General features: G+C 48.9%; 1 protein-coding gene across 4 annotated transcripts in view; it reads right to left on the bottom strand.

Moving 5' to 3' along the window:
* Positions 1-25,356, bottom strand: part of LOC144224506 (uncharacterized) — a 96,461-nt gene extending 71,105 nt beyond the window's left edge. The window contains exons 1-3 of one of the 4 annotated variants that reach the window (XM_077755505.1): positions 24,039-24,093; positions 23,674-23,770; positions 20,392-20,512 (exon numbers count right to left, since the gene is read on the bottom strand). In XM_077755505.1, the coding sequence (XP_077611631.1) occupies positions 20,392-20,512; positions 23,674-23,770; positions 24,039-24,046 (226 nt within the window). In that variant the 5' untranslated portion in view covers positions 24,047-24,093. Of the gene's footprint in view, positions 1-20,391; positions 20,513-23,673; positions 24,094-25,317 lie in introns of those variants that run through there. The other 3 variants (XM_077755504.1, XR_013333069.1, XM_077755507.1) reach the window with 3 other exon arrangements.
* Positions 25,357-27,991: the final 2,635 nt, after the last annotated feature.

Here is a 27,991-nt window from a genome sequence, read left to right as displayed (position 1 = left end):
GACACCTTAAACTAACATGTTATATGTCAATAAGATCTCAATAAAGCTGGGGAAAAAAGAAAGAAAAGAAAAGCTTTACTTGGCCTGTGTCTCCCTCTAGAGACCTTCTTCTGCCCTGGCAGGCTGTCCTCCCCAGCCAGTCCCACCTTGCCCTTCCTGGGGACCCAACTGTGGGTGTGACAGTGCCCTTCCCAGAACTGGCACCTCTGTGTTGGGAATATAGAGGAGCAGCTATCTTGCATAAATTTTAAAAACACCAAACTGTTTAATTTAAGCAAGTCATTTAAAGCTTGTAATTGCTCCATAGAGAGAATTTTAATATACAATACATTAGAGCAATACCTGGTTAAGAGAGTAGACAAATGGAGGCACTGAAAAAGCCCTCACTGAAATTCCTTTTACAAGTCTTAAAAAGCCTATTTTCAAATAATTCATCTGCCCAGGAAATTCCATGCAGAAGACTGACAGGCTCTGAACCACCTCTCTAGTCCAGAGCCAAGACCCAGCCAGCTCAGGCCTCCCCACTCTCCCTCTGGTCCTTCAGCCCTGGGCTCCTGTCTCTGCAGAGAGCTCGTCACTGCCAGCTGGGACCAGGTCTTTGCAAGCTGCGTTTCTCTACTGAGGGCCAGTGGGCACCTCTTCCTGGGGCTTCCTGGGGCTATGGTGGGGACACTTCCTGCCTTGCCCCCTCACCACCACAAAATACCCACCTCCCCGACTGGGGCCTGGATGGTCCCTTCATCTTGCAGGAAGTGCCACTGGGCAGCTATGTGGGACTCCCTTCCCAGAGGGAGCAAACAAAGAAAAATCAACAGAAGGCCTTTAAAACCATTCTGCAAAGGATGTAGCCTCCACCAAAGAAGATGAGAAGAGGCCAGGCTGAGATAAGCAAAGCTGTTTAGAAACTGAACACAGAGACAAATCAAAACATTCATTGGAGGCAATAGAATGCAGATCAGTGGAGTGAGAAACAAGATGTCTCCCATCCAAATCACTGCGGAAGATAAAAAGAAATCATCAGCTATGGCTCAAAAGTCAGAAAAGAAAGGAAATGCAGAAAACATAAAACAAGATGACAGGAAGCTACCCAAAATGGTTAGGACAATAAATGTAAGTATTTAACATTCCCTTGTTACAAGACAAAGGCTTCCAGATTAAATAAATACAAGAGACTCATCCCCCCCCCCAAAAAAAACCCCAAAACAAACAAACAATGCCAGGGTAGGCAAAGCTATACCAGGTAAATGCAAACTAAAGAAAAAGCAGGAGTGCCTATGTCAGACAAAGCACAATTTAAGGCAATAAGTAGCATCAAGCAGGATAAAAAGGGCACTTTTATATTCATGGGAGCGATTGTGAAAATATAACTGTTCTGAACATTTGTACACTCAGTACTTTAGTCTCAGGACACTTGAGGCAGAACCCATTGTCATTGGAAATACAAGATGAAGACAGTTGTGGGCATTAATTTATATCCTATTCTCAGAACCTCATGTCTAGTAGCCAAAACATATATAAAAACAGAAACAAGTAATATTCTGAAGAAGAGTGAATTAAAAGGTGGGTGCTGAACTTTGTACCAGTCTAAATGATGTTTGCCATGTTTTAAAAGACCATCATAGATTGGTACTTGGGATATAAATGTTAAATTGAGTACAGATTTATATATACAGTATAATTACAAACACAATTTTAAAAACCCTTAGCCACTGAAAAGCCACTGAAAGAAAATAGACCAAATGTTAACATTTGGTGTGTTTAGAAAGGTTCAAATTTAGGTATTTAAAATTTCTTTCTACTTTCTCTTCCAAATGTTCTTTAATGATCATATAATATATATAATATCCTATGAGTTTAAAAAAGTGAATTGAAAAAAAAAAGATAGTTTTAGACTCATCCCCATGGCATAAGATTTATGATTTTTAAGATTTGGTAAAATTTAACAAGAACAGCAAACAGGAATCCCAGCAGGCCCCACACAACCAGGGCCTCTCAGCCCTTCTAGACCTACAAGGTCTCTCCCTCCTCAAAACCCTGGGGGCACCTGTATTTTCCCAGCTCCACTCCTACCTCTTCTACTGAGCCATTGCAACCCTTCTGCCTTCCAGTGACAGCTTAACGGTGGTTTCCCCCAAGACAGACCCTGGGCTCCTTGCTTTTCCCCTCCTCCCATGCCCCGGTGACCTCACCTACTCTTATAAAGTGACACAGCTCCCCTCTGTATGCCAAGAACTCATTAATGCATCTCTATATCCAGACTCATCACAGGATTTCCGGGGTGTGGGTTTCCAGGTCAACCCACAGACGTGAGGCAGGCATAGTGGACATGCCTGCAGAGGAAACCGGCAGGGAAGCCCCTCTGAGCATGTGGTGGTGGGGCACAGGGATTGAATGTGAAGCAGGGATGCCCCAAGGGGTAGTGGTGAGAGCATGTAGGCATCCACAGTCAGAGATCAAAGGTTTCCATGAAAGAATTAGATAAATCACCACCTTTACTCTCTATGCCACTTGAAAACAGCACTTACATCTCTGAGGTACAGGACAATGCATTAGGACTGTGGCAGTAATCAAGAAAAACGACAAAATCAAATTTGAAAAACCAGGCCTAGACAGCCCTAGCCCTTGGAACACTCATATGGGAGCCCTCAAATTCTCTTCTGCCCACCACACACATCCAGCTACTGGTTCAGCAGACAGACCCACTCGACCACCGTGATTTGCTGGGCAGTAGTTTCTGGTCTGGCCTCCTAACTTTTCAGGGCAGAACAGAAAGTCTGTAAATACCCTCAAGTCTGTAATCTACCAGCAAAAAGAGTAAGGATGAGATCAGTTTTTTAGCCCACTGATGTGGTATGTTAATTTTAAGGTACAGTTTCTTTTGAAAATGATAAAAATAAACTTAACTACTAACCCTAAACATATATTCTTATCAATTTCAGCTCTAAGTACATACTCTCGATGGGAAGTAAATTACTTTAACAGAGCTTTCTAAAATTATTACATATAATTTCTCTTGCATCATTCCTAGGTCCGGGTTGCTATCCAGTTACCGTTTTGTTTTGAAAGGCAAACATGCAGAAAACCACTCTTTTTTTTTTAATAATTTTTAAAATGTTTTATTTATTTTTTGAGAAAGAAACAGACGGCATGAGCAGGGGAGGGTCAGAGAGAGAGGGAAACACAGAATCCAAAGCAGGCTCCAGGCTCTGAGCTACCTGTCAGCACAGAGCCCAAAGCGGGTCTTGAACCCACGAACCGTGAGATCATGATCTGAGCCGAAGTCAGACGCTTAACCGACTGAGCCACCCAGGGACCCTGAGACCACTCTATAGAAACAGGATTTCATGAAGTACTATACAGCTCCCTGGCTCTAGAAAAGAGATATTGCTAAATCGCCTTTCGCAAGTCACTTAACTTTTCTAATTTGCAAGCTCTTCTTTTTAAAAGTGAAGAGAATCATACCTACCTTAAAATACTGTTGTAAAGAAAATCCTGTTTCCCTATACAACGTACCTAGTACCGTGTCTGCGTGCAGCAGGAGCTCAGTAAACACAGCCGTTATACTCCTATCAAGTACCGGGTTTTAGCCTCTGTTCCCCCCGCCACTGCACATAAAGGATGCAAGTCATTCTGGGGAAAATTCCTGGGTTTCCCACAATCCCCAGCCATAAAGCTCTACTTCCACAGCCTTTCTCCTCCCACTCAGGAAACATCCAAAGGCACATGACTAAAATTGAAGCGATAACAGGAAAAGCTCCTAGAATCTTTGCTTATTTGCTTTTTTAGGTAAATTAGTCCCAAACTTTATTACTGTACCATCAGTGACAAACAGTAATGCACCAATGTCTAAAAGACAAGTCTCAACTATTTGAGAACCTATTTTCTCAGACTCAGGCACATCATAAGTTCCCTGGAGCTTACAAGCCCTAACATCCCCCCATTGTCCTGTGGGACCCAGAGGCTTGTTTTCTGGCCCCAGACTCTCAAGCAACTGGGTATCCAGAACCACATTTTCTTACTCCCCCCAAACCACATCCTCTCCCTGGTATACTTCCTTGCCTTTAACAGACAGTTAATAAATGTTTCATAAATAAATGCATCTGAATTCTGGCCCTACTTTGGTGCCTCTCTGCACTGGGACTAGCAAATGTGCATTATGAGCCAAAATCAGGTCAGGTGACCTGGCTTCTAGCAATAAATGTGCACAGAAGGCAAATGATTAAATAATGCATGTCTATCCACTTGACACGACTATGACATTTTGCAGCCACTGGAAATGATGGACTCAAAGATTCAAAGGCCACACAGAGCACAGTTAACATTAACTGAATAAACAGACCATAAAGCGAGTGTCCTTGCCCAGCCATCACACACATGGACCCAGATGGAAGGGGAAAGCTGTAGAGAATCTGTTGCTATGGGAGGGGCAGGATTCTGCCTGATAAGTTTCCAAATTCTCTTCTACGTTGCTTGGTTTTTACAATGAACAGCAGGAGATGGTGAGGAAAGGCCCCCAAGATTGGTAATTACTCCAGGGCTTCCTCATAGGCACATGACCAAACTCAGTGTGTTGAACTCAAAATGAAGGCTGAGGAGCTGGACCAGGGAAAGGATGCGGAAGCTAGAGTCCATTCAGGAACAAAATGTGGACTTGACCCAAAATAGCTGTCATGCTCAGCCTCAGAGTCTGAATTAATCCTCTTCGTAGTTTATTGACATCTATGAAATTGATTCTTGCCACAGAATCACAGCCTGTGGCCCTGGCATTGCAGTTGATAAAAAGCATGACTAGGGAGGCAGTAGAATGCATCTATACCAAATACTCATGGAGCGTCCCATGGTGGACTCTACCGAGACCTATGTGTTTCTGGAAAATGTTTCCAGGCATTCCTGGAAAGAACCAGAAAGGGGAGAGGGAAACACATGTATGTGTGGGGGGGGGGAGGGCAGCTAAGCAGCTTCTGCCAGTGTCAAGTCAAACCTGACCTTGAGGGTCACCTCTTCTATACTCAAAAGGGAAGTCTGACCCTGCCTTAGTTTCCTTTCCTTGCTGCAGACCTAGACATGACTCCCTTCTCCTAAGACAGGGCCCACTGCTTGATCCAGAGAATAGTTACTCTGCCTTGGTCCTCAAGTCCTTCATTTGGAGAAGAACAGGAATGGCATAGCCAAAAAGAGTCAAAGAGACTCACTATGGACAAGGATCACTAGGCCAGCCAGCCCAGCTCCTCCCCAACTGGGCTATAACTGATTGTATTACACTACAAACCAGGGGAAGAAGGGCCTGTGGTGCCCATCATATGTACCCCAAGCTCTTGCTAAGAGTAGAAACCAGTCTCCTCCTAGAATCAATGTAGTATCTTGAGGCCCAGTGTCCCCCAACCAACCCAGATCCCTCAGGAAGTCCAGCCCTACACTGGACACAGAGGCCTCCTGACTTTTTAAGAACAACACTGCTCGGACACAGAGCACTAACCAGCCCTCATATATCTCTGACTGGTGTCTGGCTCTGGAAGCCTTGATTACAATGAACCTTACTTTGAGTACAAGATCTGGCAGGCAGATTGCTTGGACTGAGCCCACTGTGTGTGACAGGAAAGCAGATAGGCTTTGACTTTACCCATATTTGAATCCAGATCATCAGTAATCCTAGTAATCCTGCATTTGGATTTCCATGTACTCTTGTCTCAGAGTACCTGATGGGCCAGGACCAACTCCAGATTCCTAGCCCTACAATAACCCACACCCTCACCCATGTCTGCTTCACCTAACGTGCAGCCTTCAGAGTGGGGTCATCTCCAACCGAGCAGCCAGGTTTGGTTATACCACTAAGAGTCTTCCCTGGCTCACCCAAATTGGCCTGCTTCAGCCACAGCCACCACTGTGTGCTGGGACTTTTGATGTACAGTAGTTCCCAGAATCAAGAATCTGATGGATCATGGCCTCCTCTGGGCTCTCTACACATACCTCACTGTGGCCATCTGTGGCCATGTCTGCCTTTCTCCACTAGGAAGGGACCAAGGCTGACCCCCTCCTGCCCAAGCCCAGGCCCACATGTGGGATGGAGGGCTCTGTGATGTGGCGACCACAAGGAGTGCCTCTTGCAAACCTCCCAAGCTTACCCTTTTCTCTTCCATAATCAGAATAGACAAGAAGGGATTAGATATCCTCCTTTACAGCACGACTTCCTGGAAAGGCCCTTTTTCCCCTGTGACCAGTTCTGCTATTGACCTTCTACCCTTTGAAGTCCAGACTCAAGACAGTATGAGGACAGGAGAGTAAACCCACCCTCTCCTGTGAAAGCCCAAGGCAAGAAGCCCCCTCTGGAGCAAGTTGTCCAGGTTCTTCTGCTGCTGTACCTGCTTCCCCAGATTTTCAGGGTAGGGTGGGAGTGAGCTGAAGGGTGCTTTCCATTTGCAAACCAGGGGCAGAATAGCTGTTTGCGGCAGCCTGTGTAGCTGTCCTTTTCGAACTGTGGCATCCAATGCCCCTGTCAGGGATTTGTCCTTAGTCTTTCTGATCACAGTTTATTGCCCTCAGCTTCCTAATGTCGTTTTCCATGGCCAAATCTTCTCAGGCAATGCTCACAGAAGCAAAAGGGCCTTCAGGCTGGAAAATCATGGGCCGTTAGCCACTGTAAGTGGAGTCAAGTGATTTTGTCTCCACAGTGATGTTTGTTTCCCTGCTCCCAGGATGAGGCATAGACTGCTTGGATGCTCCAAAGAAAACAAGAAGCAGGAAGCAGACAGAAGTGGCCACAAGCTCACAGGAAGTCTAGGGCATCCTGCAGAAAGGGATTGGAAGGTGCTTTCCTTTGGGGCAGGCCTCTTAACTGGCATTCAGCCCCACTCCTTTCTCTGAAGATTTCTTTCCTTTGCATTGCTGGGGCTTTAGCACAGGGAACAAGGGACTGGGTCCTCAGGTGAACCCATCTTGTACCTGCCTCCACTTTCCAAGCCCCATCTCTCCCCTCTGCCCTGCTCACCCCCTCCTTCCTTTTGTTCTCTGACTTAATGTCTCAGCTTCCACATTTAGAGGTGACTGCAGAGACCTCACCCACCAAAGCTCCGTGTATCAGGGTCCCTCAGTTATTTTCAATTCCCTGTCCTGTTCCTATGACACAAAGGCAAGAGTTACACACTTCCTGACTGAGAGCATCCTGTTGGTTTCTGCTCATAGTACTAGGTATGGTATGGTCCAGTATAGTAGCCACCAGCCACAAGTAGCTGATTAATTTGAGTTAAATAAAATTTAAAATCTGGTTTTTCAGTCACACTAGCCACATTTAAAATTCTCTATAGCCATGTGTGGTTCGTGGCTACCATACTGGACAGCACAGATACAGAATGTTTCCATCATTGCAGAAAGTTCTATTGAACAGCACTGTCCAGGGCCACCAGCTATTTCAGGGTCCTGATTCCTTCACTGAATGCATTTACTGTTTTTCTAGGCTCTTTCCTGTCACCTACAAGTTTGATGAACAGAAAGACATAGGAAGACCATCTTTGTTTAAATCAGACAGACCGAAGTTTAAGTCTCTGATTGAAACTCAGGAGCTGAGTATCCCTAGGATGTTCCAGCCTCATCTGTAAAATGGGAATAATCCTATCAACCTAAGTACAGTGATAGCAGGATTCAAGGAGCAAATGAGCAAATGTAAAGTTCCTGGCAGAGAAGCCGTCCATAAACCTAGTTATTGTTCTTGCTCTTGATAAAACATCAAACAGCACAGAGTTGAGGCCTAGGTCTGCATGAGAGATTAAAATGCACTCACATGGTCCGGACTGGAGAATGAGTGCAGGGACAGAAATAGCAATGAGGAGTGTAGATTGGTCCCTTGGTCTCTTGGGGGTATTTCTATTTTTGGTGCAATTACATTGCCAAATGGATTTTAAATCAATTGTTAAGCGCTTTTCATTGTTTCCCAGTTTTCTGAAACGTGTCTCTCTTGGAATATTCAGTAGCCACCACTGGAAACTCCCATCAGTGAGTCACTTCTATAAGAGCCAAACTGCAGTGGGGAGCTGCTAGGCCAGCCGGGGTCAACTTGAGGTCACCATCCAGAGACCCAGAGGAACCGCTTGGTATGGTCATGAACTGGTTATTAGTAGGACCTCGGCCAGCCAGCTCACCACTCTTTGTTTCTTCCAGCGCCCTGTCCCCATAATGGCATAATGAATGGGGTTGTCAAAGATCAAATGAGGTTATTGAATCAACATTCATTTCCTTGTGGGCACACCTGTGTCTGGCACCCACGGGGCCTGGTTCTGCATGAAACCTGAGTAGACACCCAGCAAACATGTTGACTGGATGACTGATCATATAAGGATCCTATTTAGAACTATGCTATGCAGTTTTCAAAACTGGGGCAGAATTATTAATAGTGCAATAGGTATGATAGTCTAGAATAGAACCTCTACTTTATTTTCACCCTTATTCTACTCTCTGAAGTTTGTTTTCCTTAAGGAAAATATCAGGGGTCTCTGTTCCCTTTTTGGCCAACTCACTCACTCAGCATGCCTCTGAGCACTCTTCATATGCCAGACTCTGTGCTAAGAACATGTCATGAACCTCAGGGAAGCATTTGTGATTGGCTTCCCTATAGTGCACAACAAGAAGGGGGACTGGCAGAGCCAGATGCTGTCCTTTCTGGGTCGTGCACATCTCCCTCTCTGCCACACACAAAGTGTTTACCAACCTCCAGTCTCTAGGTTCACCCATCTTCATCTTCTTGCAGCTCTAACAACAATCTGAAGAGCTTAGGATTTGATGTTTCCCATGGGCTCCATCTTTCTGCCTCTGTCTTTCTTTCTTCCCATCCCAGATCTGCTCCAGCAGCCAGAAAAGCCACTCTGGCTTCTCCCTAGGGACCTTCCCTGGTCCCAGTGGCATCCAGTGGAGTTTGCCTCCCACTCATACCGTCTGCTTCAGGAACCAAAGACTCTTCTTGGAGAGATGAGGAAGCTGGGCCCTTCCTTTTCCCCTGGGGCAAACCCAGCCACTGACTCTTTATATGGAACCTTCTAGCCTATGGCTGGAGGAGACCTTCTTGGCATACAGGGCTCCTGCCAATGCTACCTCTACCCCCAAGTAGTCTACTTCTTTTGGGCAGGCGAAGTCTTCCATCACCAATTCCAGCCTTGAGTGCAGGGCTTGTCCAGGGACATCCTCGATATCCACTTTTTGTTTCCCAAGTAAGCAGAATTGACAATCAAAGGTCCAAAGCCAGAGGTTCTGATTCTGGCCTTTGTAAGCCCCTCTGTCTGATGATGAGTGGGAATAGGTGCCATGACAGTCACCCTCCCATCAGCTGAGAACCAGGCCTCTCTTCCATACCTTCCTATGAGGTTTCCATACCTTTTTATTAGGGACTATTTCCTTGAGAAACTTCTGGTTTATAGTAGAGTCATCAGAGCCCCACAGCTCTGCAGGAGACCACCACAGCATCGATTGAGCATTCTGGTGCCCTGCACAGTGCTGAAACATTCTGCATGACTTTTTAATGTCCTCTCAACCACCTTATGATGTGGCCTCTGTGAGTACCTCCATTTTACAGATGGGAAAACTAGGGGCTTAGAAGTGAAATCACTTTACCCACATCACAATGGAGTCATGTCCAACTTGACTTCCATGATGCCACACGTCCATGGACACTGCATCCATGCTCTACAGAGAATATCCAGGAGTCACTAGGGTCTCTGGAGATGCTTAAGCACTGCCCACCCCCCACCCCCAAAACCCCAATGTCACCATGTGGACAGGGGAGTGAAGCAGGCAGAAGAACAAAATTGATGCCCTGGGTGAGGCCACAGGATTCAAAGCCCCGAGATGGCATATGTAGGACAATTATGTTCAGTCATGTACACAGAGGGACTCACAGTGTAGACATGGCGGTACTTATGGTCAAAAAGAGGAATCAGAAAGACAGTTGTCCCAGTGGCCAGGACAGGAAAGGCTGTCACCCCCAGTCCCTGAGGCCCACCTTGCCATGCTTCAGGATGTGTGGACCCAGCATCCCCAAAAGCATAGCTGGAACCCTGAAGAGCTCAGCAGGTGTTTCCCATCATGAAGCAAAGAGAAGGACTCACGGGAAAGGCAACACCCACCAAAGGCAGAACCAACTCCCCTGACTTTGTGCAAGGAGGGCCTGGCTGAGCAGGGGACCTCCCCAGTCTGAGTCCTTAGTCACCTTGACCTCTTCTTATCCACTCACTGTGGGCCATGTCCACTTTCAGTGTGGGGTGCCCACCCCCTACTGAGACCTCTAGACTCTTGCTCACCCAGCATGGCTCTACTGGATGGCATCACCCCAACGGCTCTTGCGGCACCCCCAGAGCCACCCACATCAGTCTCCCGGACTTGCTCCACCTGTGTCAGTCTGTTCTTCCAACCTCAGAGCTGCCCACAGAGCCTGGAAGAGGACCACGCTTAGTAAATACTGGTTAGTGGGTGAACGATAGGGTGGACAATGGGCAAAAGGCCAAGGCCTCTTGTCCAGGCCCAAAGGAGACATCTGGGATGCAGGGGAAAGACCCCGGAAAAAAAGACCCAACCAAGTTTGCTGGTAACTCCCTGTGATATGCCAGGAAAAGCCTTCAGCCTCACAGAGCAAGGTCACAGAATAGCAGTGAACGGGATAATCTTTGAGCTCCTTTCTGTGTCAGAGCAAGGCCAGGAGGAGGCCAGAAAAGCTGGGTCAAAGTCCTGGCTGACAACCAACTTGACAGGTCATCTTTCTGAGTCTCAGTTTCCTCAACTGCAAAATGGGATGATACCAGGATCTGCCTCAGAGGTCATTGTGAAGATCCATGAACAAGTCCCCCTGAGGACTGTGTGCATGGTAACTAAAATCTTATAAACCAGGGCAGGGCCCTGGTGTGTACAATAGTTAAAGAAACTGTTCCTTTTCAAGGAGAATTTGACATTTTAAGCTGAAAGGGGGCTCAGATGTCCTAACTTTAACTGCCTCACTGTAGTCAGGAGCCAGTGCAGCCGGCCTCTTCCAGCTCCACCTCCCGGACAGTGGCAGAAGCACCCAGAAAAGGCAGAAATTCACCCTCTGTTCCCAGGAGATCAAGCTGAGGAGCCTGCACAGGAAGCAGTTTGCAATCACCCAGCTCTGTGGCTTAGGAGAAAGCTCCCTCCCCCTCCTCCCCAGCTCCTCAGAAACAGCAAACTACCACAGAAACCCTCAGCAGGAGGCTGAATGCCTCACCTCTGGTTGTCCCCTCAGCTGGGGCTCACACTGAGTGAGCAAAATGCAAGTTTTCCTCCTCTGACCACTTTCCTAGCCTCTGCCTCCAGCGCCATGCCGTCCCCTTTTAGGAGGCTCACCCTTCTGTCTTGCCCCGGCACCTAACCCTGATCATGGCTCAGATGAGGACCAGGCCCAGGTTAGGGGCAAGGAAAGAGATCGATTCTGAAACTGCGAGGGCCTCTGCAGAATGGAAATAAACCTTTTCCTTTGCCTAGAATAAACTGCACCTCCTACGGAGAATTTTAGTTGTAGTAATGCTGAGGATTATCTTAAAATTATTTAACTGTAATACCTTACAGCTTTGGATGTCGGAAGTCCAAGATCAATTTCACTGGGCTAAAATCAGAGTGTCAGCACATTGGTTGTTCCTCCGGAAGCTCTAGGGGAGAATCCATTTCCTTGCTTTTTCTAATCTCCAAGGGTTGGCTCCATTCCTTGGCTCATGGTGCCTTTCTCCACCTTCAAAGTCTAACACTTCTGCTCCTTCTACCATCCCCCTCTTCTACCTCGGGTGTTCTTGCCTCCCTTTTATAAGAACCTCTGTGATCTCACCAACCCACCTGGATACTCCACGATAACCTCCCCAGTTCAGAGCCCTTAACTTAATCACATCCGCAGAATTCCTTTTCCCACAGGTTCTAGGGATTAGGGTGTGTGTGGGCTTTTTGCAGGGGCCACTATTCAGCTGACCACTGGCAGGCCATTTAGCGCCAGAGCCTTGGTTTCATCAGCAAAGCCAGGAACAAATGCCCACCCCCCAGGTTCTTGTGTGTGTCAAGCTCAATGGTGCCTTGGAGTGTCCATGGCCCAGAAATGGAGGCTGAGCTCTGAGTGGGAGTCCTCACTCCCTGGCCATGCTAGGAACGATGGTGCCTGGGAGATAATAGTCAAGGAAATACGGTTCAGGATTAGTTGTTCTACCTGACATGTTTCTCTGGGGCAGCTGGTTTGCACTAACGATGCCAAGTAGGTCTCAAGTTTACTAAGCCTAGTGCCAGACACAAAGGGCACAAATGCCTAGTGGAGTGGATCTAATGGCCAGGAGCTTCATCTAGGCTTCCTCCCTCTCCCGCATCCTTACCTCCAGGTAGTCACCAAGCCCTGGTAGTCTCCTTTCAGAATGCCCCTCAAGTGTCTTCTCTCCACCTCACTGCCACGGGCAAGTGGAACACCATCCATACTCCCTTGGCTCATTGCCATAGTTAATGGCCCCAAAGCCTCCGGTCTCCCCATCCCTCACCCCACATACATATCCCCCTGAATTTTAATAGCAAAACATAAATCTGACCATGTCTTCCCTTCTGTGGTTCCCCCTTATCCCTAGGGGGAAGTCCAAGCTCTTTACCCTCAGTTATGTGGTCTCTTCTCACCTTCCAACAAGCTCCAGGATGTCAGAACCACAGGAAGCAGGTGGCGGGTGTGTGAGGGCAGAGCGAGGGATGGGAGTGAAGCAAATGAGTGATAGGGGCCGGGATGGTGGGGGCACTATGCAGATGGTATGGCAGGAAGAGGCCTGACCCAAAGTCCCGGTGTCCGGGCGCAGTAGGCTCTGATATGCTGACAGGTGCAGACCTGAGCTACACTAGCTCCTAGTTAGCCTGGGTGGACCAGTGGGTGGCCACTAGCCAGGTCCCAGCCCAGCCATGGAACTGTTGGCCTAACTCAAATGGGAAATGTCTTCTGAGGGCCCATTATTATTTTGAAATCTGGAGGGACAAGTGAGGAAATCTTTTCTCTGCAAATGATTTTGGCCAAACTCCAGGGACGGGGAGTGCCCACTGGGGCCTGGCAGAGCTGAAGGCCGTGGCTTGCTGGGGGAATGATTTGGTCTCTGTCTGCATCAGCTAAAGACATGTGAAGTGGATTCAGGGCCCCCACCTACCTGAGCCACCACCATGAAGCTTAATTAATGCTTGCAAAGTGTTCCGAGGCCTCAGCCGAGAGGCCGCACACGCACGCAGAATATCCTTATTAATCACTGCCACGGCGCCAAGTGGGGTGGCCTGTGGAGAGCTGCCTCCATGCATAGAACAATGGACGCAACCGAGCAGTTAAATTGTGATTTTGAAGAGCAGTCCTGATCAGCTGGCTCAAAAGCAGCTTAGCTGGAGGAGGCAGGCCTGTGTAGGAACCACTTAACTCACCTGGCTGTTATCTCCGTCCATTAAGTAGAGGTGATAAAACTCCCACCACTGAGCGGGGATAATGGGAGTCGGGAATGGTAACGCATCTTTTCTAATCCTCAGTGCCCAGGCTGTTCAGCCTTGCCAAGGTGAGCCAGGTGGAGGAGCATATGGACTCTGTATCAGGATGGGTGTCTTTCGGCAAGTCCCTCAACCTCTCTGAGCCTTAGTTTCCTCATCTGCACAGTGGGATAGTAATAATCCTACCCTCTCCCTTATAGGATTGTGAGATTCAAATGACATAGCCCATGAAAAGGCCTACAGTGATGAGATCAATAGTAAGAATAGTAAGAATACTGCATATCAGGCATTCTCCTAACTAGCTACCCCTAAATAGCTATGAGCTATTATACACAAGGGAGAAGAAGCAGCACAAAGAAGTCAAGTGACCTCCAGTTTCCCAGAGCTAGTGAAAAATGGAGCCAGGATATGGGCCCAGGCAGTCTGGCTCCAGAGTCTGTTCTCTCCTCCATCTCAGACACTGCCTTTATCAGTATTGTCATTATACTTATTTCGGCAACAAGACCATGTGCTTCCTTGTGATTGCCATTACCATCATCATCATCATCATCACTTGGGATAAATGTACTAGCCTGTGCTTGGAAACTGGACCCAGAGGCTTCTGTGCTATCGGGCAAGGTGGGAGGGGGGGGAGTCTCCAATCTTCTTTGATCCTCTGCCATAGGAAGAGAAGAGACATTGTTATGGAGATAGAGGTGAAGTATGTGGGTTTTCTCACTCATAGAAACATCGAAACTCTGGAGTTGCAAGGAAATGTGTAGGTAACAGATTTTTAGGGAGAATAGTCAATAGATGCTGAGAGAGATTGAAAACTGCAGCCTCCCATTTCCTTCCTCAGGTTATGCATTAAGGGGGACATCCTCCCCACATGTGACAGACAAGGGGCTGCCTGTAGGTGATAGAGCAGGAGGTCTTTGGTCCCCTAGGCACTGACTGTCCCTCTTACACTGGCTGATCCCTCAAAGGAAGGCTGCTGAGGCCTCACCCAAAGTCCTGAGGCTGACTAATGTGCTTAGTCTGTGTCCCAGGACTTCACCAAATCCCTGCAAAAGGCTCAAGAGCCATCACCCCTGAGCCTCTCTGAGCCTCATGAGTGGCCACAGCAGCTCTGAGGCAGCTTGTCTAAGGCCCACCTGGTCCCTCCCAGACCGGCCCAAGAGTGTGGCCTAGGATCCCTCTCCCCTCCAGGACTAAATAGCCCAGCCAGACACTCTGCCCCCTAAGCACTTCTTTGCTCCTCCCCCGCCCCTCTCCTGAGCCCCACTCCCACAGACCATACCAGGGCCTGCTCTGGGCCCAACTTTGCCCTCATGCCATCCTCTCTTCATCCTGCCCTTACACTACTCCCTCCCCCCAAAGAGGATGCACCTTGGAGGCTAGTTCTAGAGCTAGCTCAGGGATGGTTCCCTGCTCCAGACTCTTCATCCCCAAGAAAGACAAGGAACTCCAGTTTTATATCCACCTTTGAACAAGCTCAAAACTAAAGTTCAAGCCCAGGCAGCTTTTATGTAGGGAAAGAGCCAGGGGCAGGCTAACTTTAGAAATGGACAAAAGAAGGGCGCCTGGGTGGCTCAGTTGGTTAAGCATCCGACTTCAGCTCAGGTCATGATCTCACAGTTTGTGGGTTCGAGCCCTGCATCAGGCTCTACTGACAATGTGAAGCCTGGAGGCTGCTTCAAGTTCCCTGTCTAACCTCTCTCTCTGCCCCTCCCCCACTCATATTCTCTCTCTCTCTCTCTCTCTCTCTCAAAAACGAATAAGTGTTTTTTAAAAAAATAAAGAAAAAAGAAATGGACGAAAGAAAGGCTTTTCCAAGCCACCTGCCCTGTGAAATGGGCTTTTCTGTTCCAGTGTGGGTTCTAAACTGGTTTGCAAGGTAACCTGTAGCATACGGGGTGCTAGTGTCCACTGAAATGCATAAAAACCTCTGAGGCTGCCTGGAGGAGGATGTGGTGCTGACAAGGATGTTATTCTTTGCCATCCCCACTTGCCTTTTGGGGAACGTGGCCCTATCAGGAAAGTGAGTCTCTCACCCTAGGAAAGATCTCAGTTTTAAAAAATTTAGTGCAATTCTTTTTATATCAGATAGGTATATTTAAAGTATCCAAAGGCCTAGATTTACATCGTCTTGGTTAAATTACTCAGCCCCAATCTCTCATCTACAACCTTTCTTTTCCCATTTTCTGAAGGCTCAGTTTACATAATGAGTTTTTGTTTTCGTTTTTCTCCAGCCAAATATGTGGTCATTTATGTCATGGGAATTTTATTTTTTATTTATTATTTTTTTTATTGTTTATTTACTTTTGAGAGAGAGACAGAATGTGAGTGAGGGAGGGGCAGAGAGAGCCGGAGTCACAGAATCGGAAGCGGGCTCCAGGATCTGAGCTGTCAGCATAGAGCCTTACATGGGGCTCAAACTCACGAACTATGAGATCGTCATGACCTGAGCCGAAGTTGGACACTTAACCAACTGAGCCACCCAGGTGCCCCTGTCAGGGCATTTTAATTGTGTATCCACCTACCTGGGTTAATAATCAGTAAACACTTCCACAGGCCCTTCCACTGGTCCACATAGTCTGCTGTGAGCTGTGGGTCCCTGGGTGGGAGTCTTTGTCCCATAAAAAAGTAAAACCCAACAGGCCAAAAATGTGTCTTGGCTTACAGCCAGCATGTGCCAGAAATGAAGGAGGAAGTTCCAACCCACCACACGGTAGGGCATGTTCGTGAGAGCAATGTGGTTTTATGAAAAATTTGTTATTAATGTCTCCATTTGAGCACTTGTTATGTATCAGCGATGTGCTTACTGTATGTATCTCCAAAATAATCCTGCGATGCAGGCATCGGGCCCACTCCCTGGCTGAAAAAACTCTGGTTGAGAGAAGGTATAACTTGGCAGATGTCCCAGAGCTGGTAACCGGCAGCTGGGTCTCTCTGACGACACACCCCTATGTCTGTCTGTATGTGTTTACTCGCGTTTAGCCCACCTCAGCGCAAACACTTTGAGGCAGCTGGGAGGGAGCTATGTGACACAGGAAACTGGCACAGAGAACAATAGTGAGACAGGGGCTTTTAGGGAAGTCAGAAAGAGACAGGTGTCTTGTAACACGTGACCCTTACCCGGGCTTCAAGATTCCGAGCAGCCAAAGCAAAGAAAGCCCAATGTCTTCCCCAGTTACTGGTGTCGGGAGCGTACACACAAACCAAACACAGACCAAAGGCCGAAGAAGCACCATTTTCCCTAAGTTCAAGTCCAAAAACAAACGAATGCCTCCCAAGTGACCTCTTAGGGAGGCTTGAGTGTACCAAAGGCGTGTAATGATCCAACAATCTAGGCATCTCAGCAGCCCAGGCAGCCAGGGTGGTGCTAGAGGCGGGGCAAGGGACCACGTGTCGGCCCAGCCTCCCTCGCTCTCTCTCTCTCTCTCCCTCTCTCTCTCTCCTCTCTCTCTCTCTCTCTCTCTCTCTCTCTCTCTCTCTCTCGGCTAAGCCATGGCAGCTGTCTTAGACTGTTGTGTGCACATTTGATGGTGAATGCAAAGAAATGAAGAAGGCAGGATCGAGCAGAGGGAGAAAGTGACCCAGACTGTGGTCGCAACTAAGGCCTCGGCATTTCTGCAGGGAACAAAGGAGTGGAGACGGCCCCTTGGCCCCAGTCTCAGTGCCCCCTCTCCGTCAGCCAGTTATTGAGCACAGACCAGGAGGGGTCTGTGCAGGAGGGGGCTTAAGCCTGAGTGAGGCAGCTCCCCTCGGCTGAGGGCTATTCTCAGGGAGGGATGCAGCTGTGAGATAGAGCACCCAGGGGTGGATGTGCCAGCCCTGAGGATGGGGTCTAGGCAGAAACCACAACAGCCACCACAAAGAGCCTTTGGGTGCAGTGTTTGTGACTGAGAGCCCGAGCAATCCATAGGGAGCTTTCCAGCCACGGTGCTCTTGTGGGACTGAGGTATCTCCCAAGGATCCAGTCTCCTACCTGGGTTTGGACAAGGCTGGCGCTAGGACCAGCCACGTTGGCCTCAGAGCATCACACTGGCGGTGCTCAGACACCGGTATACAGGGCTGGAGCCCCAGACACTGCTCCTATTTGCATGGGCAGCAATAACTTGGGCCTGGAAACTTAAACACCCACCTAAGGCGCGCCTATCTACACACACACACAACTTCAGAAATAAAAGGTCCAGGGGCCCCTGAGTGGCTCAGTCGGTTAAGCATCCGACTTCGGCTCAGGTCATGATCTCACGGTTCGTGGGTTCGAGCCCTGCGTGGGGCTCTGTGCTGACAGCTAGCTCAGAGCCTGGAACCTGCTTCAGATTCTCTGTCTCTCTCTCTCTCTGACCCTCCCCGCTCACGCTGTCTCTCTCTCTCTCAGAAAAAAATAAAACATTAAAAAGTTTTTTTAAAAAAAGAAATAAAAGGTCCATCAAGCGCCCGGCTTTGGCAGTATTGCTGTTTCCTGGTGCACCTGCCAAGGTAAACTGTTTGCTGAGCATACGAGGAGGAGGCAGAATGAGAGAACGAGTTGGGTGGTGCCATTAAGAGGAAACCTGCCAGGATTAGGAGAAAACGGCAGTGGGGGCCTTATAGCCAGACTTTGTGCTGTTTGTCAGCAACAGGCTAGATGAGAGGGTCAGGAGGGGCCAGGAGCAAAGCCTGCTGGGGGCGCTGCAAGGGCTTATGGAGGGAAGCATACGACAGGGAGCCTAGGCCTGGGCCTGGGACAGCTGGGGGTCTGAGGCCCAGGGAGCAGGAGGTGTGGGGGGGGGGGGAGGCTGGCAGGGGACCTTGAGGAGGTGGGAGGTGAGGTATAGAGCAGCCCTGTGAGAGTTTCCATTCACAGCGAGGAGTCCTCCCTGCCTTGGGCCCAGCAGGAAGCAGCTGGCACCAGCACAGTCAGGACAGCAACCTGTCACTCTTCTTAATGGAGGCCTGGTCTCGGAGCCTCACGGATGGCAGATTCCACGGCCGCACCCAGACTCCATGCGGTTCTGCCTGGCCTCGCCTCGCTGCCCCCGGCAGCGCAGATGTTGTCGGTTTGAATCTGATACGATGAACTCTTTAAATAGCTGCCCTAATGGATAATCAATTATTTTGGAGCTTTAACACTAAATAAATCAGGCCGTTGGACACATTTGGGGGCACAAGTGCTGTATCTGAGCCAAAAACTGCCCTTTCTCTTTGACATTGCAAAGCAGAACATGTCACATTAAATCCCTAATGGTCTAAGACAGGTCTCTTGTGACCTACAAAAGAAAAAACCCTGAAGAGGAAGACTCTCCAAGATTTGTATAGGTAATTTGTAGATCTTTTCAAAGTAGGCTCTTCGTGTGAAGAGTATAAAGGATAGTAAAATAGAACCTCTCGTTGCCATTTAAAACAAGTGTCTGCTATAAATATTTTTTCAAGTCAAGATTAAGAGAATATAAACACAGTAGCAGTGGTTATGCTTTTCATGTTACCTATATTAATAAGTCCTTAAGATGTGGAATAAAGTTTCCGCAGACAGATCTCTTGGAAACCCCCAAGAGAGAGCCTGCTTTGAACCTTCTATCCAGGAAAACAAACCATCTGCAAAGCTGCCGAGCTGGCTGAAATCACAGCAGAACCTCGGCATTGCTGATCAGGCGGGATCCCTCTCAGTCCTGCACAGGCTAACGCGGCCTGGAGCCCACGTTCAAAGCAACCCTCGCTGCCACCCCCACCGCTGCGGTCTCTCGGGGTCCCCCTGACTCCATGCTCTCCCAGAAACCTCTCTGACCTCTTCTTAGGCTTCTCCACAAGTCTGTTTCCTCAGACTTGAATGTCAGTGGTTCCTGGACCTTCTCTTCTTGTCCCTCTTTGGGTCTCACCCTGTACTCGCCCTGTGGGATCTTGTCCACCCTTTGGCTTCAGCTACCTGTGTGCTGGCCTCATCCACTTTTCTATCTCTGGCTCGACTCTCTCCTAACTAGGCACTTTTATGTCCTGTGCTCCAATGGACAGGTCCACTGGGACATCCCTCCGGCAGCTCAGTTGCTACCTGCCCAACTCTGCCTCCTCGTAGATGCCCAAATCCACGCCACGCTTCCCCCATCTCATCTCATATTGAGGCATCACTGTCCGCCCGAGTGCCCAGGCCACAGGCTGGAAAGACCTCCTCCCAGGACCATCTCTTCCCCGCCCCCCATGTCCCACCAGTCAGTCCTCCAGATACATCTCCCATACCCCTGCCACCTCGTCCCTGGGTGGCCAAGGCAACCCCCTCCCTGGCCTCGCTGCCTCTGAGCCCTCCCCCCCTCCCCGCAGCAGCCCTGTGACCTTTGTAGAACACAAATGACACCTGTCACTCGCTGGATCCGATGTCGGCAGGATCTGCCTCCTCCATCTGCAGCCACGCCCCTGCCGGCCAGGCCCGAGAGCCGGCCCTTCCCCTGCAGGCTTTTGCTCCTGCGTTCCTTCTGTTCTACTTGGACACAAATCAAGAAACAAAACCAGCTCCCGTTTGTGGGGCTTGGAGTCCTCCCAGGCGCAGGGACTGCCACCAGGAAACCTGACTCCATCTCCCCAGTCCTCTCCTCTCTCCACCAGTGGGTGGGCTGATGTGGGAGAGAGCAGGCCGGGCCTACCCCCACAGGCAGGGCTGCGCACAGCACAGCAGAGATGGAGCCCTGATTTGATGACGAACAGGGAACACAGCTGTTACTTATCTTCCCAAAGACACTCAAAGATCTTCTCAAAGTTCTTAATTGGTAAAGAGGAAAATGAGGATTTTCCTGTCCACGCTGTGTTTTCAAAACACTATCATTCTCTAGTCGCTGGCTCAGCTTCACAAAAGCAGTTGAATTACCAAGTGCCCCTTTAAAATGTCCTCATGATAGGGATCTTGCGGACATTTGTTTGTCTTCCAGCCACAAGGGCTTCACAGGTTACCCAAGTGCATGTGCGGCCGAGCCTTACCAGAGTCTGGGGACGTCCAGTGGCCAGAGGCAGGAAAGGAGGCCAGCGCAGGATCTGTCTCCGGACTGGGGTCCGGGAGCACCCTCCTCAGGGCCAAGTCAGGCCTCCTCAGGTGGAAACCCTGGATGGGATGGTAGAAGTTTCTCAATGTCCACCGGCCTGGGCCTTACCAGGCAGCATATTAGACCTGTAGAAAAGCATGGATGTGGGGGAATCTTTCCCATTTTGCAGGTGAGGGAACCGAGGCCTGGGGAGGCGAGGGTCTCTGCTTCAGCTCCCACACTTGGCAAGTAGCAGCTGGTCAGGGATTCTGACCCAGGACCCCGGTCTGTGTGGTCCATGTCCTACACACTGAAAGTCACTTACTTGGTGTCCTTCAGCCTAAAAACAGGAATTTAACACACAGAGCAGAGAGTAGAGTGGGGGGATTATTATGAGCTGTTTCCAAAGGAGGATTAAATCCTTTTTTGGATCCATTTTCATACACTGCCACGTTTTTATGACTAGCCTGGATTTTTCTGAGTCCACTTATCTTTTTATAGTTTGACCTTTACACAGGAAAAACCTCAATGATTTTCCTGTTTTGAATAAGCTGAAATGGATGTATTTTTCTGAATGATTAGAGAATGAAAAACAGGGCCTGTCACCATCAGAGTCCTTCGGGACTAATTTCCCTTGGAGGATGGGGTTCACAAGACTACTGCTTGTGATGGGGCTCTCACAGCCGTGTGTTTATCTGCCAGCTACAAGGACTTCATGGCTCATGGTCTGCCGGCAGGGAGAGGAGAGCTTTGTCCTAAAATCAGAGGCAGGAGCAGGGCTGGTCTCCCACCCCCACCCCCTAGAGTAGCCAAAGCTATGGAGGCCAGGCCAGGAACCCTGGGCCCCACAGTGAGCTGACTGGACAGAGAGCATCACCGCCTCACTGGAGGGCAGCCCCTGAGCTCAGGCCTAATCTGCCCACCTGTTGTCAAAGAGCCCAGGGTCCACACAAGCGCCCTGCTGGAAACTGGGGGGAAGTGGAGAGTGATAGAAGTATTTGAAGGCAGCGTAATCTGGGACAAGTCACTGTAGCTGTTTAAGTCTACTTTCTTTTCCATAAAATGGTAAAGATCATAGTTACCTCTTAGGAAGTTAACAAACTTAAGTTGGTGAGTACACAGTAGGTGCTCAATAAATGTGGCTCCATTTCTTCTTCAATAGCCAAAACTTTTTAAAGAACAACTTCCTGGCACGTACCGCACACTGCCTTCTTAAGCAATGGAAATGGAACATTATTTCACAATGTCTTCCTAACTTGGGGATCCTCTTCACAAAAATATGAGAATCACAGAATATCAGCCTTGCCCCGATGATCTCACGCAGTTGAGATTTTCTGAGCCACTTACATGGTACCTTTTGTCTTGATTTTTTTTTTTTTCAATTGAAACCAGCTAGCAGTGTTTATCAGAACTGTGTGTTAATGAAAAGCAGGATGGGGTCCTCTGGAGGGCTCAGTCAGAAGAATATGAGACTCTTGAGATCTCAGGGTTGTGAGTTTGAGCCCCATGTTGGATGTAGAGATTACTTAAAAATAAAATTTTTTTTAAAAAATTAATTTATTTATTTATTTTGAGAGAGAGAAAAAGCATGAGTAGGGGAGGGGTAGAGAAAAAGGAGAGAACAAGAATCCCAAGTAGGCTCTGCACTGACAGCACAGAGCCCAATGTGGGGGCAGAACTCAGAAACTGTGAGATCATGAAACCTGAGCCAAATCTGGTACTTAACGGACTGAGCCACTCAGGAGCCCCAAAAATAAAATCTTTAAAAAATAAACAAATGAGGGGCACCTGAGTGGTCCAGATGATTAAATGTCTGACTCCTTGTTTCCGCTCAGGTCATAATCTTGTGGTTCCTGAGTTTGAGCCCCACATCAGGCTTTGTGCTGGCAGCACGCAGAGCCTGCTTGGGATTCTCTCTCTGCCCCTCCCCGCTCGTACACGCACATGTGCTTTCTCCCTCGCTCTCTCAAATAAATAAACTTAAAAAATTTTTAATAATAAATAAATACACGAGTAAAAGCAGATTGGCTCTGAGTGAGGGCTTCAGGGTGTCTGTCTCCTTACAAAGCAAAGCCCGATAGTATTGGAGGTGCTGGGGCAGCCATTTTGACTATTCAGAAATGTTTTCGATTTGCTTCTGGATTCACAGCTATGTTTTGGGAGGTAAATGTGGCTGGAAATCTGTTGCATTTCCTGATCTTGACCTTTTATATAAATTTGGCATTAAGTGGTTTGAGCTCTTGTGGAACTTGGGGGCTGTCATCCTAGCTGTGGGCTCCCCACACCACTCGCTGTGTCTGGCAGCCAGGAATGGCAGTGTGTCTCGGAACGGGGCATTGGGCCAGCAGGCATGCATGGTTCCTAGCAGGCTGCTGGGGAGGTATCCTGACAATCAGTAAAATCTTCCACATCCTCGTCATCCACTCATTCCTTGTAATCTGTACTTTGGGCCCTCTCTTCCATATTGCTTTCCCAGGAAGGTGTGCCACTCTCCCCCAGTCTTGTCTGGCACAGCTCTGTCCAACAACCACCACTGCCCCCCTAGCCTCCATGCATTGTGTTTTCCCAGCATCCTTCTACCTTCTCTCCTGCTTCTGGTTCTAGATGCCAGCCCTCCCCACAACCTGTCTTTGGCTTCTCTTCTCAGCAAATGCCCCTTGGCTATTCACGACCTTCCTGATACAAATGACCCTGGCCCACCGTCTGCCTCTGTGGCTCCCCCTGGTCCAGGCCCACATCCCCAGCTGCCTGCCACCTTCTCAAACTCATCATGTCCCCAAACACCTTCCTTCCCCCACACCCTCATTTCTGCCCAAGGCACACTGGCCTCCCAGCCACCCTATCGCCAAACGTGATGATCCTGACTCCTCAATCCCCATGCGTAGCCCCCAACTCCTCAGCGCTTCTTGATGGCTGCCCCACTGCCCTGGGATCCCAGGGCCTCACAGTCACTTCCCCCTGGGAGAGCATCAGGAACTGCCTTTCAAAGAGTCAGAAACTGAGATAAAGGATGGGACTTGCTTTAGTGGCCCAGCTACTTTTACAAGGATGCAGTACGTGTTGACTGCATGTTCCTCCATTGCTGGGCATGGGCCCTATTTTCTTAGCTTATTATCCATCATCATTTCCACCTACCCAACCTCAATTCTGTGTGTAGCCAAGCCTCAGTTAGGCCCCCATCCATTCCCCACTCCCCCCTTCCCCCATTCCCACGCCTTACTCCCCACCCCTCTATTCTTGCCTTCTGGGGAGTGAGGAGGAGCTCCAAGCAGAGAATCAAGAAAAGGGTTGGTCTGAGTCCCACAGGCCTAGGCCTCCAGCCTGAACTGTAGTGGTCACTTAGGCAAGGGAGGGGGGAGGGGGTCAGCCCTAGCTCTGAGCCCCTATCTGCTAGGCAGCGTGACCCCCATAACTGGAGCTCCCCACTCCAACCTGGCAGCAGTGTCCAAATACCAGGTGCCCAAGGAGTTTGTGCCCACTCTGATCGGGAGGACAGGCATGGGCCCTGGAAGAGGGGGACCGGGCTGGCCCTCCCTGGGAGTCTGACCACCAGACAGGCCACACGCAGGCCTGCCCTGCCTGGACACTGCCCTCCTCCTTGCTCACGGGGGCATCCCGGCCTCAGAGCAGTACAGCCACGTGGTCTCATTCTGCTGGCTTCTCAAACTTCACACCTTCAGGCTGAACAGTGATGTCACAGTGGCAGTCAGTGATGCCCAACTGATTCCTCACTTAGACAGAACTTTCTAGCATCTCCTGGAAAGTCTGGGGAATTCCTGACCTGGCATTTTGGGTGCTATGTTCCTGCCCTTGGCAGTCTTCACTGTCCTCAATTCTCTCCGTGGATGATAGGGTCGGGGCCTATCTCTATTACTCTTTATTTTACCTGCACCACTTGTAATGGGAGTGTTGGACCCTTCATCTGGCTTATAAGTTCTTCTCTATGTCTGGAGAAAATTATGAGCTGAAAAAAACAAAACACCCAAGATCTATCCCAGTATATCCATTCACGGCAGAGAAACAGATAAAATGACTCTCTGTTGACCCCTGCGGCAAAGTGAGGATTAGTAATGGGGATGCCCCTTCCCTCGTGGCTTTCTATGGCTTTCTATGAGTCTTAGGTGTCCCACATCAGGCTGATTTAAATCCAGTCGCTTATGCACTGTTTATTCTTAACCCCTTCGCTTAGAGAGCTGCCAGATTTAGTATATAAAAATATAGGACAGTCTTACCCCTGAGGCTGGGAATGCCAGCAATGAGATAGGGAGGGGAATTCATGGTCATTTGTGCCTGGAACTCACAATGGCATCTGAATTGACACCAACAGTGTTCAGGTCAGTGGGGCCATCCCAGGTCTGTGGACAACAAGGACCAGCCCTCTGCTCTCCCTGCTTCCTGAGGAGCATACCCTCCCGCCCCCGCCCCTGCACCATGCTTCCTATACAATCCTCATGGAGTAGCCAGTTTATATTCTCACCGCCAGCACTTACCAGCCACTGAGCTGTGGGTCTTTTTTTTTTTTTTAAGTTTTTAAATTTATTTTGAGAGAGAGATAGCGTGAGTGGGGGAGGAGCAGAGAGAAAGGAGAGCACAAGAAGCCCACGGGGCTTGAACCCACAAACCGTGAGGTGAAGTCAGATGTCAACCAACTGAGCCACCCAGGTGCCCCTGAGTTGTGGGTCTTATGAGTGCTGTCCTCAGTCCTCAAGAGGTAGAGTCAGGGGCAGGGAACTGCCTCTGCAGGGTCTTCACAGTGCTTGATTCCCACGGCATTCAGGGGACCGGGGGGACTGGATGCCCTACTTCCCACATAGGGTCAGGGAGGCCATGAGGCTTGCCTGAGCAGACACTAAGCCCAGCTTCCTCTCCCTTGGGTGGAACTCACCAATATCAAGGACATAAGACTTAGGGGAGAGAGCCAGTGGTTCCTTCAAGCTCCGGTGGTTCCTTCAAGCTCCAGGACCTGAGAACAAGGACTGTAATCACCACACCAAGCTCGGGCTCTGAGCTGGGCACTGTGACCGGACACCTTGATCTGGCTGATCTGATCTGATCACAGTGACTGATACACTATTCAAATCCCCACTTCAGAGATGAAGAAAACCAAAGCCCTTGAGGGGAAACCTGATTTACCCAAAGCCTCCCAGCTCTGCGGGAGGTCTGCTGCTGTGTCCCCAGGCAGCACCCCGGCTCAGACACCAAGCCCCCATCACAGACCCAGGGACCCATACACCCTGACTTTCCCACAAGCAATGTCTTGCTTGCAGATATATCCCTCCTTCTGGGGTCTTGACGTCCAGGCCATGGCCCTCCTCCCTCCCTGCACCGCACCACACCCTTCCCCTCTGCCGGCCTGTCGGATCTCTGGGGCCTCCAGAGACTGCCTGCCTGAGCCCGGGACTTCATTTCTCAGGAAAGGCATTCCCTGCTGGGACCAAAATGAGCCCTCTAGGGATTTTTCAAAGAAAATGGTGAAACACAAAAGCTCTTTAGAGCAGCATAGGAATCTGCACTGAGTAATTGAGGATGAAAGGCGGCTGCAAACCAACTGTAAAATGCAGTACCTGCTGGAATCCCACCCTAAAGCCAGCTGGGAGGACTCCTGGGGACAGTTCTGCATTGTTCGTAAGGTCCCCTCCTCCCCGTCCCTCCCAGGCCCTTGGGAGCCCTTCCGTGAGCACCCGTCGCAGGGGCCAAGGCAGATCCTTCTAAAATGAGGCCCTGTATCACAGCTGTACCAATTCCTCTAACGCTTTGTAACTGCCGATCTGCCTCTGGGCAGGTCCATCCAGAAGTTCTCCCCAGTGAGAGCTGAAAACTGGAAGATTCGATTGTTGTCACTTAGAGTTGCCGAAAACTGTCCCCACTACGTTGTGAATGATGTTTGCTGTTTTATGAATACTTTCCCCATTTTTAGCTTCTGAGCTATCATCCCCCAACATTGAGAGGCTACTAGTGGCAGGCAGATACCCAGGGGTGCGAAGACTGTGTCCTTGCCTGCCTGGAGTTCTCAACCCAGGGGAGACAAAGCCATGTTTGAGTTCTTTATGGACAAAACGTACCAGGCACTGTCTGGGCAGAGCAGAGCAAAGAAACAGAGCCTCTTCTTGGGGATGGGCCAGACACGCTAAACGCCTGGGTCCTGGTCCAAAGTAATTCATGCAGCAGTGAATTGGTCGAATCTGAGCTATCCCAGGTTCACCCAGATCTTAGTGGGCGTGTCTATCATTGCAGCCCAAGCTTTGCTTCTGACACAAAATTTGAAAACCCAAATTCCTTTCTTTCAAGCCTCTCTTCCTTTCTCAATATTTAAAAAATATCCCCCACCTTCCCCAAAGTTTTCTCTGTCTTTTTAATAAATTCATGAAAAGTTAGTCAAGAATTGACATAGTTTGTGCATTTTAGTAGTTAAACCATGTAATTGATTATGTTTCCCTTCTCACCTTGGATTCCAGGAAGCTCAGCTAAATTTAGAGGTTGGTCACAAAAGTCAGGTTAGCCATTGTAGTTAGAAAACTTGTATTCTCTTTTCTGACTGTGTTCTAATTTCCCATTATTATTTTAATAATCTCAGTGTCGTATGTTTTGTTATAAATCTCTACAAATCCTTTTTTGATAAGAGGAGAGAATAAATTAAGTCAATTTTTAAAAAGGAATACTCTCAGGGTGCCTGGTGGCTCAGTGAGTTAAGCGTCCGACTTTGGCTCAGGTCATGATCTCACAGTTCATGGGTTCAAGCCCCGCATCGGACTCTTTGCTGACAGCTCAGAGCCTGGAGCCTGTTTCTGATTCTGTGTCTCCCTCTCTCTGTGACCCTCCCCTATTCACGTTGTCTCTCTCTCTCTCTCTCAGAAATAAAATATTTTTAAGAAAAGGAATACTCTCAAAGCATTCTTACAAAAAAGGTTATTGATCATTTAAATTATCCTTTTCGAAGGAAGATAGCCTTAATTTATGCCTTTGAGCAGGGTTCCCCTAGCTGCCATGATGCTGTCTCAGGCATGAATTTGGTAAATTGATGGGGACAGTTCTCATTGCCTATGGTTTGTTTTCCCTTAAAAGCCCTTAGCAACCTATGTGCAAATCAATGTATCTTGCCAAGATACATTTACGGTTAAGCAATAATTATAATGCGCCTGGACCTGCACCTCAAACATTTCACCTCAAGCAAGATTTGTGTCCCTTTTAATCTCTCGATCGAGCTTCTGCCTCAAGTTGGGCCCCCATACTCCAATTTCGCTGAGATGTAATTTGAAGACCACATTAATGAACAAACAGCCTGGAACACCCATCTGATTTTAGAAGATTCCCTCAGGCGAGCATTAAATCCTCAGTCTCCTCCACCCCCATCCCTGCCCTGATGTGCTTCTGTGAGCGACTTTCATTCCACCAGCTGATTGTGTTCAGCAAATGTTTGTAAATTTCAGTGGCCGTGTCTCTTCCACGCTAGGGTGAGCTTCCGCCCCCGAAACTGTGTTTTCTGAGTCTTTTGTGTCTCCTAATGGTGCCTGGAACATTTTGCACATGATAAGGAACTCAAATAAGATGAACAATAAGCG

The sequence above is a fragment of the Crocuta crocuta genome, unplaced genomic scaffold (assembly GCF_008692635.1).
Source record: "Crocuta crocuta isolate KB4526 unplaced genomic scaffold, BGI_CrCroc_1.0 scaffold152, whole genome shotgun sequence".
Lineage (NCBI taxonomy): Eukaryota > Metazoa > Chordata > Mammalia > Carnivora > Hyaenidae > Crocuta > Crocuta crocuta.
The sequence above is the reverse complement of the archived record's forward strand: the minus strand, read 5'-3'. Positions and strand labels throughout refer to the sequence as shown.